Raw genomic sequence first — 14,324 nt, forward strand, 5'->3', positions numbered from 1 at the left:
TATAAACATGATGAAACACCCGCCACTGCATTAATGATTTCTCTATTATTCTTCATCCCAACAGCCTCCATTCATGGCTGGCAACCTGCAGACTTGCGTAATCGATATCTAAACCAGACCAACCTATCACAGCTCTCTTGGGGGGGGGGGGGGGGGGGAAACAATATTTTTCAAAGAGAAACCTTTGACATCTAACTCATCATGACTCTGTCTTTGGTATAGAGAACATCGTTTATCAGGTTTTTTTCAATACATATGCTGGGTGCGGCACACTCTTGTAAGGCCACAGAGGGTTCATTATGTTCCTGTAAACGCAGCTTGTGGCAGCCCAACGTTATTTATACACGCTAAGTAGGCCAAACTGTGTTTGTGATCTCAGCTATGCTAATGCTAGGGGTGTCAGGCTACCAAGTGTCTCTGGGGGGAGGGCTTTCGTATCCGATAGTTAGGAAGAGCTGCGAGATTTGTGTTCCCCGTTTTTCCCTGCCTCACTCCTTTTCTTCCTCTCTTCTTCTCCCCCTCCTTCTCAGAACTTCTCGGCCTCAGTTGACCAGTTTATCAGGTCAGGTAGAAAAGGAGGTCAGGTGCGTGCGTGCATCTGGACGTGCGGATGTGTTTTCGGTCAAGTTTGTGTCGTTGCGGATATGTGTGTTTTGTTCATGCGTGTGCGTGCGCGCATTTGTGCCTGTGCGTGTTGGTGTGTGCTCGGTTGGGTACCCCCTGTCCCCCCATGAACATCGACAAGGACTCCATTACGTTTTTGTTTCTTTTCTTTAAAATCCACCATAACATTGACGTGCGACAGGAGAACGGACAGCAGGGACAGATTATGTACATACACATTAACACACTGAGAGAAAGCAAGAGAGAGCGAGAGAGAGAGAGAGAGAGAGAGAGAGCGAGAGAGAGAGAGAGGGGGAGAGAGCAGGGATGTCTCTTGTGCTTGGAGTATTTGGATCCATCCTTATCTATGAAGCGAGGTGATACGTGCACAAGCGCGCTGTGATTGGCCGCCCGGGCAGCCAATAGAAAGGGAGCTCTCAGAGTACAGACATCACAGCAGGGTCCCAGCATGGCAAAGTCAGGAGTTATTGCTGCTTTAGAAAATAAAATCCCACACAGGTACACGTCCAGTCGTCTGAACACCCCCCCCCGTCGGAGGGGTCAATCAGGGGTCGGGACCAACGACCCCGAGGACGCCAGTGTCACTATGCGAGGGGAATGGGTGGGGGGGGTCGCATCACGGTCGGGGTCTGAGTTCGACTGCCGCTGGTCGTCGGGGGCAACCCCAGGTGTTTGCTCGCCTTTTGCGATCGACAGACGGCGGACGCTGGACGTGGTTATTTTTTGTCGGAAGCGACCAACGACATGAGCACGAAACAAACGCTCCCGGGAAAGTCAAACACAGTAAACGTTACAAATCATACGGCACACCTTCAGTGATGGTTCCTGGTGTGTTTAAAAAAAAAAAGAAGAGTTGAGTCTGTGGAAGCGTGAGGAGTGTGTGGTTAGAGGAAGAGCGATACACATCACTTTGAACACACACACACACACACACACACACACACACACGCACGTCAGAACACAGCCTCCGCAGCAAAAAGTACAAAAAATTTCAGCTATTGTCCTGCCTCACAAAGCGTGTTACGATCACAGATGAACTCTTCATAGTTACTCATTTATAATACTTAATGGACACACATCATCATCATCCTCATCATCATCATCATCCTCATCATCATCATCATCATCATCATCACCGTCCTTGTAGTCATGGTAGTATTATTATCAATATTATTCACACCAACGAAGAAGAAGCAGTTAATCTTGCAGAGAACAAACAGACACAGAGGGGGATGAGTTGGGGTGAGGGGTTGGTTTTGGGGGTGGGGGGGGGGGGGGTCACGACATCTCTAACCAGTACATGCTATCAACAAGCCACACAGGGGGGTGGGGTGGGGTGGGGGCAGCAGAGACTTATGGGTAATGTAGTTTGTGTGAACTGTGCATATTTACATTGGAGGGGAACAGGGACCACGAGCAATGAGGGAGAGGAGGGGGAGAGGCATGGGGAGGGGGTGGTGGTGGTGGTGGTGGTGATGGGGGTCCGCCACGCATGCGGCCCCCCCCCCACTCTGACAGGGTGCTGACTTCCCCCTTCTCCCCCTTCTCGGTACATTTTGACATCATTGGCAGCAGCGTGGTACCGCACCGGCCTATAGCCCAAATCATGAGGTGTGTGTGTATGTGCACGTGTGTGTGTGCATGTATGTGTGTGTGTTCATGTATGTGTGTGTGTGTGTGTTGGTTTGTTTGTTTCGGTTGGTGGTGTGTGTGTTTGTGTGCATGTATGTGTGTGTGTTAGTGTGCATACATGTGTGTGTGTGTGTGTGTGTGTGTGTGTGTGTGTGTGTGTGTGTGTGTGTGTGTGTGTGTGTGTGTGTGTGTGTGGGCCTGGCAGGCCATGGGACAGCTTTCGAGAGGTCACATGACCTGATGTGATCAGAGGAGGCCACGCCCACTTTAAGTATCATTTCCATAAGGCAGAGCATGGAAGTCAGTTAGTGTACATCAGGTCATCTTCTCTTATTATTATATTACATAACATATGGCCCGTGGGTGTTAGAATATCTTTTATCTCATTGATCAACAACACAATAATCATCATTAATTTACACACATCGACAACTATGACACGCGTGGAAAAACGAGAGAGAGAGAGAGAGAGAGAGAGAGAGAGAGAGAGAGAGAGAGAGAGAGAGAGAGAGAGAGAGAGAGAGAGAGAGAGAGAGAGAGAGAGAGAGAGAGAGAGAGAGCAAAAAGCCAAAATAAGACACAGACAAAAAGTATAAAGTGAGAGAGAAAGAGAGAGAGAGACAGTTGGTGCAGCAGATCTGGGGTTAGGCCAGACCAGGTGAGGCTGGACCAGGTGAGACCAGACCAGGTGAGACCAGACCAGGTGAGACCAGACCAGGTGAGACGAGGGCCGGGTGACACAATGGCCAGGTGGGTGTCAAGGTTCATAGTTTGTGTAGCGATGTTTCGATGGCTCCTGGATTAATGCATATTCTTATATTCTCTTAGTTCACAGTGACGGGTTCACAACTCCTCTTCGTCCTCCACCTCCTTCCTCTCACCTCGACGTCTTCACACTGGGAGGAGGGAGGGGGCTTGGTGAGGAGGTTGGGTAAGGGTGAGTGGTGGAGTTAGGGGGGGGGGGGGGGGGGGGGGGGAGTGGGGAAAGGTGAGTAGGAGGTGAGGTTGGGGTGAGGGTTTGAGATTCGGCAGAAGAGGTTGGGGCGGGGGGGGGGGTTTAGGGCCAGGATTAAGGGGAGGAGGGGCAGATTACGGTAAGGGGGGCGGGGGGGGGGCAGGTATAGGCTGAGGAGGAGGAGGAGGAGGAGGAGGGGGGAGGGGGGGGGGGTAAGGGTGAGTAGGGCATGGTTGTTTATATGCTGAGCAGCGAGATGGAGAAGGTGATCACCGCGGCAACCCCAACACTGAACCCACCAACATGGTGGACCGTCCCTCGACCGTAGACCGCCCCGGGCCCTGAGAGAGAGAGAGAGAGAGAGAGAGAGAGAGAGAGAGAGAGAGAGAGAGAGAGAGAGAGAGAGAGAGAGTGGGGAAAGAGGGAAGACAAAACAATGAGAAAAGGAGGAAAGTAAAAGAACATAGGGTCTGTGTATTTGTTCTTGCAGAGTGTGTTTGGATGTGTGTGTATACGTACTGAATAGCAGCATGCTAGCGTTGCTGGCCCCCAGACGGTTGTAGGCAAGGCAGGTGTAGTTCCCGAAGTGTTTCTCTGTCACGTTGTTGAAGATGAGCAGTGAGCGCGTCTTGTCGTTCTTAATGCTCAGGGTATTGTCGCCCTCCACCGGCCTGAGGGAAGGGGGGGGAGAGGGGAGTATTAAGGCTCAGTTATGCGACGCAACGCAATTTCCACGCAGACGCTTCGACGCAGTCGTGAACCTGTTTTGGTTCTGCTTCGGCTTTTAGTGAGCGGACCAATCACAGCCCTTGCTGCAAAGTTAACATTTTTGGGAGGCGCACGTCAGGCGCCAACGCGAGGGGGTCCGTAAACCTCCTTGTGTTGCGTCGACGTGGAACCATAACTAAGCCTTTAGAATGGATCTACTCCCGCTATGCTATGCTAGCGCTGGTGCAAACTGCTACTATTTACTGCTAGTGCTCTCTAATAGGCTAAGATTACGCTAATGCTGATTTGTTATGCTGGTATGCTAGTACTCATTGCTATGCTAGGGGGTAGCACTGGATGCTATTCTATCGTTGCTAGTACTGAATGCTATGCCGTCACTCGCTACGCTAGCTAGCGCCCATTGCTGTGCAGGCATCGACCGCCCGCTGCCATAGTGCTAGCACCACCGGTCGACATGTATGCTGGGCGCTCGCTAGCACAGTGAGCGCTGCGCAAACCGACGGCAGGTGCTCCGTCGCCGGGGTTCGGACGGCTCACCTGCGCTCATCGCGGTACCACTCGAAGGCAGCGGAGGGCACGGCCATGGCCTCGCACCGCAGCACCGTCATCTTGCCCAGCTGGGCCGGCGTGTTCTTCACCTCCGTGATGGAGGGGGCGTCTGGCGGTGGGGGGGGGGTGACATCATCCCGTCATTAGCATAATGATTAGCATGTTTCATTAACACATCGGGTCCGTGTTTTTGGGTCAAAGCCCAGCCTGGGGTGTTAGCGTGTGTGTGTGTGTGTGTGTGTGTGTGTGTGTGTGTGTGTGTGTGTGTGTGTGTGTGTGTGTGTGTGTGTGTGTTTGCAGTATGTTTTTGTGTTGTTAGTGTGTGTGTGTGTGTGTGTGTTTGCAGTATGTTTTTGTGTTGTTAGTGTGTGTGTGTGTGTGTTCAAGGTATGTGTTTGTGTTGTTAGTGTGTTTGTCTAACTAGTGTGTGTGCTTGTGTTTGTGTGTGTGTTTCTAACTAGTGTGTGTGTGTGTTTGCAGTATGTTTTTGTGTTGTTAGTGTGTGTGTCTATCTAATGTGTGTGTGTGTGTGTGTGTGTGTGTCTATCTAATGTGTGTGTGTGTGTGTGTGTTCTCGGTATGTGTTTGTGTTGTTAGTGTGTGTGTCTATCTAATGTGTGTGTGTGTGTGTCTATCTAATGTGTGTGTGTGTGTGTGTTCTCGGTATGTGTTTGTGTTGTTAGTGTGTTTGTCTAACTAGTGTGTGTGCTTGTGTTGTTTGTGTGTATGTTTCTAACTAGTTTGTGTGTGGGGGTTCTCAGTGTGTGTTTGTGTTGTCAGTGTGTGTGTAAACTAATGTGTGTGTGTGTGTGTTTTTGTGTTGTTAGTGTGTGTGTGTCTAACTAGTGTTTATGTGTGTTCTCAGTGCGTGTTTGTTTAGTTTGTGAGTTTGTGTCTCTGTGTGTGTGTTCTCAGTGTGGGTCTATGTTGTTAGTGTCTGTTTTTGATGTTAGTGTGTTTGTGTGTGTCTAATTAGTGTGTGTCTGTGTGTGTGTTCTCAGTGTGTGTTTGTTTTTGTGTGTCTAACTAGTGTGTGTGTGTGTGTGTTCTCAGTGTGTGTTTGTGTTTGTGTGTCCAACTAGTGTGTGTGTGTGTGTTCTCAGTGTGTTTGTGTTGTTAGTGTGCGTGTGTCCAACTAGTGTGTGTGTGTGTGTTCTCGGTGTGTGTTTGTGTGTGTCTAAATAGTGTGTGTGTGTGTTTATGTTGTTAGTGTGCGTGTGTCTAACTAGTGTGTGTGTGTTCTCAGTGTGTGTTTATGTTGTTAGTGTGCGTCTGTCTAACTAGTGTGTGTGTGTGTTCTCAGTGTGTTTGTGTTGTTAGTGTGCGTGTGTCCAACTAGTGTGTGTGTGCGTGTGTGTCCTCGGTGTGTGCTTGTGTCGTCAGTGTGCGCGTGAGGCTAGCCTGCGTCCTGGCCGTGCGACGGCGTGCGGGGGAGGGGCTCACAGTTGACGGTGACCTTGACCTTGTGCCGGGCCGGCGGGGCGACGCCGTTGTTGGTGATGCACTCAAAGTCCTCGCCCTGCTGCCGCCGGATCTCGGTGATGTCCAGGAACTCCCCCTCGCTCACGAGGCCGACTGCAGCGTTCGCCACGAGGGCACACAGGTCGCGGCAGAGGTCATTGAGATGATGGGGATGGCTGATCTGAACCCGCGGCACACGGCGCCAACACAATCATTCCTCTCTCTCTGTTCCACGAGTGACAAAGCGTCGACATCTTTTTTCGCTGTTATCGATTTTCTGATCTCCAGCGGGGACATGGTAGGTCAACAAACTCATCTAATATCTAGTTATGTCTAATGTCCTGTTCTACATTCAAACATCATTTGTTGAATCTAAAAGGGTTTGGGTTTAGTGTTGATTCTGTTTAACGGTTGACAAGGTGAAAACACAGAGTTGGAAATGTCAAGTCTCTCCAAGGACCTTCCCCAATAGGCACAACCAATCAGTACAGACACACCTTTCCCACGCAAGCAACAACCAATCAGAGCCAATCCCTACTACACCTGTGCGTTTGTTTGATGTGGAGTGGTTAGAAATACAATGCTTATTTTTATTTACTTATTTTTATATATACATATAATTATTATAATCAGCATTGTGGGGTTCTTATTTATGTATGTGCAGCAATTCTATCAATATATCGTGTTGTCAGTGCGTGTGTGGGTGTTGCGCATGTATTTAATCATTGTGTGACAGTATGGGGACAAAGTGAATTGACAGGAACAACATAATTACCGGCTCGTTCTCACAGGAAATGAGAGCGTAGCTAACAGGTGTGACACGGCAGGGGAGGGGGGGGGGGGAGGAATATGAGTCTGGTGTCTGGTGTTGACAAACTCTCAGGAGTCCCTGATGAGAATTCTCTGTCTGGCGCATTGGAATGGAAGTACATTTCTTCCTCCTCCGACGCCAGACTGCAGCTCACTCCACCGAGGAACCAATGGTGGGGGGAGTCCGCTAGAATCCATGGCTCCAGCGCAGAGCCCACGGCAAAAGGACCATCTCCACCACAGAGCCCATTCGGGAACCAGCTAGCTCCACCACAGGGCCCATGGTTAAGTAACCATCTCCAGCACAGAGCCCATGAGGGAACCAGCTCCACCACAGGGCCCATGGTTAAGTAACCATCTCCAGCACAGAGCCCATGAGGGAACCAGCTCCACCACAGGGCCCATGGTTAAGTAACCATCTCCAGCACAGAGCCCATGAGGGAACCAGCTCCACCACAGGGCCCATGGTTAAGTAACCATCTCCAGCACAGAGCCCATGAGGGAACCAGCTCCACCACAGGGCCCATGGTTAAGTAACCATCTCCAGCACAGAGCCCATGAGGGAACCAGCTCCACCACAGGGCCCATGGTTAAGTAACCATCTCCAGCACAGAGCCCATGAGTGAACCAGCTAGCTCCACCACAGGGCCCATGCCTGAGTAACCTTCTCCGGCACAGAGCCCATGGAGGTAATCATTTAGCTCCGCCACAGGGCTGGCGGCGCTGGAACCAGCGAGCTCTACCACATGGCCCGGGGTGGGGGAACCGGGAGGAGTTATGGTGCTGTCTGGGGGGATGCCGCAGGGGCTATTAGGGTGACAGGATGGAGGGATGGAGAGAGAGAAAACCACAGAAACGAGAGTGAGCAGAGTAAGGAAGAGAAATGGAGAATCGCTCCGAGCTGTCTCGTCGCCTGTGAAGCCATTAAGTCTTCCTTCTCTCCGCCGTCTTCTCTTTCCTTTCTCCTCATCTCTCTCTCTCTCTCTCTCTCTCTCTCTCTCTCTCTCTCTCTCTCTCTCTCTCTCTCGCTCCCTCTCTTCTCTATCCAGCCTCTCCTCTCTCTTGCCTCTTCTCACTATCCTCTCGCCTCTCTCTCTGCTTCCCTCTCCCCGCTCTCATCCAGCCTATTAAAGGAATCAGGCTGTGGAACGCCACACAATACGTAATCTTGCCGCTAACAAGGAAACCCGGCACATTTACGATTTGCTTTTAAAATACCCCCCATCTCACACGTCCTCACCCGCCTCACCTCCTGCCCACAGACACTCGGGCGGGAGTTTTTTAGTGACGCCGGCGCGAGCACACATAAAGAAGACACTTAACGCGACGCTAGCTCCTGTCACAGATTAGCGCGTGGAGCTAATTGGAGATTATACGGGAGGATTATTAGCAGGACCGCTGAGCTGGGGAAAATGGCGGGAAAAAAGGCAGTCGCAGCGGGAAATTACTTTTCCTACTGCGCCATTCAAGGAACAGCTATTTCAAATGGTGAACTATAATACTTCTAATTAAATACTGCAAGAACGGCCGAGCCGGGCGCGATAACTCCAGTTGGGAAGTAGCTAAAGAGCTAGCAGATGGCTAACAATCACTCGGCTGAAGAGCTAGCACAGGGCTAACCATCACTGAGCTGAAGAGCGCTTGCGTATCTTCAACACCATGGGAGTCTGTACTTTACTAATGGATCCCTATTTTTAGGAGGGGGTAGGAAAAAGGGTTTGAGACTGGGTTAGGGTTATCCTTTTGACAATATTTTAGGAAAAATCATTACAATTTTAAATACATTTAGTCTTGACATGCAATGGCTGTCAGACATCATGTAAAGTTATCCTCTTCTGTGAGTGACGGATGTTCGAATGTGACCGTTTTGAGTGAGGCAGGAGGGTTGTGGGAGTTAGTATGGCTGTCTACGTGGCTGCAGGTTTGTGTGTAGGTGTGTGTGTGGATAGTCATCTGAGTAATGAGAACAGATGGCTGCAACACACACACACCCACCCCCACACACACACACACACACACACACACACACACACACACACACACACACACACACACACACACACACACACACACACACACACACACACACACACACACACACACACACACACACACACACACCCACCCCCCCCCACACACACACACACACACACACACACACACACACACACACACACACACACACACACACACACACACACACACACACACACACACACACACACACACACACACACACACACACACACAGAAACACACACACACACAGAAACACACACACACACACACACACACACACACACACACACACACACACACACACACACACACACACACACACACACACACACTTCCGCACACACATTTTGATCCAGTGTAATGGAAACCGCAGCAACTCCTCTCTCTATTTAACTGTGGCTGTTTCACTCCTTTGCGCTCCCTCTCTCTCCCTCCCTCGGTGTCTCTTTCCCTCTCTGATGTTCTAGGGAATGGGAAGGAGGAGGAGAGGGAGGGGGATGGCTGTTGGAAGATGTGTGAGGTGAGAATTACTGCTGACACTGGAGAAATGTGTGTGTGTGTGTGTGTGTGTGTGTGTGTGTGTGTGTGTGTGTGTGCGTGTGCGTGTGCGTGTGCGTGTGCGTGTGCGTGTGCGTGTGTGTGTGTGTGTGTGTGTGTGTTTCTGTGTGTGTGCTTTTGTACATAGGACAATTTGCTAAAGGCACCGCACAGAGGTGTTTGTGTCTGTGTTTTTAGATGTGTTTGTGTGCATGGTTGTTAAAGAGTAAGCAGAATTGTCATTAATGTGCTTCCTGGGCTTGTGTGTGTGTGTGTGTGTGTGTGTGTGTGTGTGTGTGTGTGTGTGTGTGTGTGTGTGTGTGTGTGTGTGTGTGTGTGTGTGTGTGTGTGTGTGTGTGTGTGTGTGTCTGTTTGTGTATAGCTTCTATCAATGGTGTAACAGCTAGACACTACAAGGAGATGGATCTCTCTCTCATTTCACCAGAACCCAGCCAGTGCTTAGCATCGACGTCCACTACAGAGTCTATTGTTTGCATACGTTTCTCTACATTACTTAGCATTGACAAACACGAGAGGCGTGAGTAACTACACGTCTTAGCCTACACATCCACCACAGAGTCCAGTTACATGAGTTACTACATATCTCAGCAGAGAATCCACCTTGGACTAGCTATGTGTAACTATTTCTCTTAGTAAGTACTTATTTTAGGAAAGATTGGTCACATTCGTAACTTTACAACTAATATAGGAATATATTAATGTTAGTAACTGTTCATATTTTTGTGAATTCTTTTTTAAAGCAAGATATCAACAATCGGGCTGACCTTCCAACCAACCAACAAACCCTGTACCCTAACATCTAAACCAGGGGTTCTCAAAGTTTTGACAACTGAGGGCCAATTTAGGAACCCAAAATTTGACTGAGGGCCGCCAAAGGAAAAAAAAAAATGGCGGGAAACGCCGTCAGCATCCCAGTGGTCAAAAAAAACATTGCACCCGCACCGTGGACCTCTGGGTGTGAGGTCAAGTGAGGTCTAAATCACGAAACTGAGGTTCAGCCTTTCAAAGTAATGTACAGTCGGATTAAAACTAACAAATGTAAAAGGATTTAATTGAAAGCTAGAGAGATTCGACTTTTCTCTTTGTATTTATTTATATTGTTTAAATTGATATTGATATAATAATAAAAATAAAAAAGTTTTATTTTTATTTTTATAACTTACATAATTATGTATGTCATTGCGGGCCGCCAGGAATGATTCCGCGGGCCGCCATTGGCCCGCGGGCCGCACTTTGAGAACCAATGATCTAAACAATCTACCAATTGGCTAACAAACAATCGAGCAACCCAACAGGCAAAATATCACAATACAGAATCAAACTTAAAGTCCTACCTAAATCTGCATCAAACGTGCATGTAAGGTCAAGCCTGGTCAGACCTTTATGTATGGTCTAGAGGTGAAGGCCTCATCGTCAACCTCCTTTGAATTCCACAATGCTGTCTCTGGCCTCCTCTAGATCATTCGTCTTCAACGTGTCGACCCTGGTCTTTAACGTGCTACAACATTCAGCCCTGACTGGGGTCTAAATCATCCCCGGGGGGCGTACACATGTTCAACCGTGTGATGACGACGTCTGGATGGAGCGTCTGCACCCTTAGCACCGCCGGCGCAGAAGACAGGGGGCTGTGATTTAACGTGACACATGGCTCTTATTGAGAACATCCCACTCGGGGTCCCCCCCCCCTGTCAGCCGAGGAGCACGCCGTCGAAAGGCTGGGTGACATACAGCAGCAGTTCATCCAATATCTACCAATTAGCTAGGCTAACAACCTGACACATCCATCTCCAAGGCTGCACGGTTGCTATCTCATAAACCGCAGCACTTAGCACGCGCCCGCGCGCCATGCCCGCCTCCGACGACTGACTGTGGACATCAGCAGACGCACAGACAGCTGGGAGGAGGAGGAGGAGGGAGGGGGGGGGGGGGGAGGCAGAAATAGAATAAAGATTGGTGCGGGAGAGGCAGACGTTTTCCTCTTCATCTATCGTGCACTGGTCCGGTTCAGATAGCGCGTGACGGTGACGGAAACTATAAATAACGGCCTTCAGTGGCAACGGGGGGGCTGTGGGCCAGCCCGGCGTTGTGGTGGCTGTCGACCGGCGAGGACGAAGACAGATGCTGACGATTACCGCCGACGCCCGGGCATAATTACACAGCGCGTGGGAGGGAAAAACACGTTGGAATGGCATCGTGGTTCTGAAACGGTATTGCGGCGGTATGGGCGCGTACACTGTGACGAAGGGTGGGAGTGTGACGGGGGAGCCATTGGAAATAATTTGGCCGGCTCACTTGCCACGCGCCATCCAGAGGCTGTGGGCGTTGCACGTGGGGGAACATGAGGGTTGAGATGAATAGAGGGTGAGAGGATGAGAGCAGAAAAGGGGGAGAGGAGGGGAGGAGAATGGGGAGAGGGGGGGAGGAGGATGGGTGAGAGGACAAGATGGTGGAAGGATAAGAGAGTGAGAGGATGAGCGATAAGAGGATTGGGGCTGAGAGAGTGAGAGGAGGAGAGGTCATGTGATGAGAGGATGAGATGTGAAGAGGGTGAAAGAACAAACGGATGAGAGGATGGAAGGAGGAGAGCTGAGAGGATGAGAGCTGGGAGGGTTAGAGGATAACAGGCAGAGGTGGTCAGAAGACGAGGGGCGAGATGGTGTGAGGTGAGATAATGAGGGCACGAGAGCACGAGAGGGCGAGATCATGAGGGTGAGAGAGTGCGACAGGAAGCAGGTTTTCTTACACTTCTGGTCCTTCCAGGTGACCGTGGGCTCGGGGCGTCCCACCGCCAAGCAGAACAGGTTGACGTTGTCGCCCTCGTTCACCGACACGTCTCGGGAAACGTTGACGATTCGCGCCGGCACTGGGAGACAAGAGAGCCACCTTTAACCCTCCGATTCGCTCGGAGGGAATTATTCATGAGGTCTGCCGCACTTGTTCAAAAACACGGCGTTGGTGTTTGGAACAAGAGACGGGGAGAGCCAAGTCTGTAGATTAATCATGTTTGTGTGTGGGTGCGAGTGTGTGGGGGGATGCGTGCGTGCGTGCGTGCGTGCGTGCGTGCGTGCGTGCGTGCGTGCGTGCGTGCGTGCGTGCGTGCGTGCGTGCGTGCGTGCGTGCGTGCGTGCGTGCGTGCGTGCGTGCGTGCGTGCGTGCGTGCGTGCGTGAATGCGTCTGTGTGCAGCAGTATGGCCAATCAGGTACTCCAGATGCATTTAATGGATTGGTAATGTAATGTGCGCCCTTCAGGAGCTTTCCACTTGGAACATCAATAACACCGTCTCCCTTCCCCTAATGGAAACTATGAATAGTTTTCCTGAAACTTCCACTGTTTTATCAGAGCACTTTTCTGCTCGTTAATTTGATAACAAGTTGGATTGAATTTAAATGGCCGATTATCATTGCTTTTAATGAGCCTTGACCCCAGATCGCTTTTCGTCATCCGGATCCGGAATCCCCTCCTCTCTTGTCTGCTGCGGCCAGAGCGGTGAACGCAGCTGCCTCAGCGTTGTGATTGGATGTGAGATTGCAGCAGAGCTGAAGAATACACAACATCCATCTGGCGGACACACTGACAGACTGTAGACGGGTCGGTAGACACGCCGGCTGATAGTAGGCAAATATATATATAATCATCCCTCAATCTAACCACCTATTTCTGTGAGTCATTGTGACTTTCAGACCTTCCGCCAGACAGATCTCGCGTCCCAGAGCGGTATGACATCATGGATGCATCGCTTCACTCTCGTCTCCTCTCAGACCCACGGCTAACAATGTGGCCACTAAAGAGCGGTCTTTAAAGCAGAACCAAATTCCCTGACCCTGCCTCTTAAAAAGCCTTTCAGGTTTTATTCATTTCCTGGGCGGAACTACCACTGGAAACGCCTCTCTTTAATTCAGGTGCAATAAGCAAAGGACAAGTGTGTTGTATCGACGGCTTAGGAGACCGAGTCCGCATTTAAGCCAATGAGTGGTTATACATGCAATAGCATCTGTTAGACCTAGAGAGGGAGTCTTACGCAAATCAATCTACAGTATGCATGGCGTTGGGGTTTGCTTGTCCTCTAAGGAGCAGGTGTGGGTTTCTCTTCGTGATCCGCCTCCCAGCTCGTTCTATCAATCGCCACAGTGCACCAGGGAGTCCGGGGTACCTACCTTGTACTATGAGGTAGACATGGGTAGAGCGGGGCTTGTTGTTGGCCTGGAAGGAGCAGGTGTAGGGCCCTTCGTCGGCCACGTGCACCTGGTCGATCTGGATGGAGAAGTGGCTGGTGTTGCTGTTGACCAGCGACACGCGCTTGTCCAGCGACCACTTGTCCAGCCCCGTGAACAGGATGTTGGAGCGGTTCAACCACGCCTTGTGGGTCACCCCCTCGTCGATCTTACAGCTGCACCAGGTGAGACACGGGGGAGATCCAGGTGAGGCACGGGTGAGATACGGGTGTGTCCCGGGTGAGACACAAGTGAGGTACAGATGAAATACATAGAGGTGAGGTACAGGTGAGGTGCATACAGGTGAGGAACAGGTGAGATACAGGTGTGTCCCAGGTGAGGTACAGGTGAGATACGGGTGTGTCCCAGGTTAGATACATACAGGTGAGGGATAGGTGAGATACGGGTGTGTCCCAGGTATGATACAGGTGAGGTACAGGTGAGATGTGGGTGTGTCCCAGGTGAGACACAGCTGATACACAGGTAAGGTTCAGGTGAGATACAGGTGAGGTAAAGGTGAGGTGACAGAAAGAAACTATTGAAAGATGCAAACATATGTAACAATATGATCACACTATGTGTGCTTTGGACCAAAAATAAAAATAACCTAAAAGCCTCATCTGTTTATCTGAATAATAACTTTATCCCTGTTTCCTATACCAACCTTCGCAAGGCCTACAAACGTACATCCTAAACTTTCTGATGATTATCATGTTTTGCCCAAGTCAGGAACTTTACCAAGGAAACCTCATGTTTCTGGACTTAAAACTTGAAT

General features: G+C 50.3%; 1 protein-coding gene and 1 long non-coding RNA gene across 2 annotated transcripts; both read right to left on the reverse strand.

The window, feature by feature from the left end:
• Nucleotides 1-752: 752 nt before the first annotated feature.
• Nucleotides 753-13,919, reverse strand: iglon5 (IgLON family member 5; the record flags this gene model as incomplete). Its single annotated transcript, XM_060054241.1, has 6 exons — nt 753-3,552; nt 3,731-3,882; nt 4,478-4,598; nt 5,933-6,064; nt 12,081-12,200; nt 13,493-13,919. Coding segments are annotated over 6 exons (1,056 nt in total), but the record flags the coding sequence as incomplete, so codon positions are not given.
• On the reverse strand, nt 8,749-11,661 carry LOC132458951 (uncharacterized). Its single transcript, XR_009526051.1, has 2 exons — nt 10,579-11,661; nt 8,749-10,129 (listed from the first exon to the last, which is right to left on the reverse strand). It is a non-coding gene; the product is annotated as an uncharacterized LOC132458951 (long non-coding RNA).
• Nucleotides 13,920-14,324: the final 405 nt, after the last annotated feature.

This window comes from Gadus macrocephalus, chromosome 6, assembly GCF_031168955.1.
Source record: "Gadus macrocephalus chromosome 6, ASM3116895v1".
Classification (NCBI taxonomy): Eukaryota; Metazoa; Chordata; class Actinopteri; order Gadiformes; family Gadidae; genus Gadus; species Gadus macrocephalus.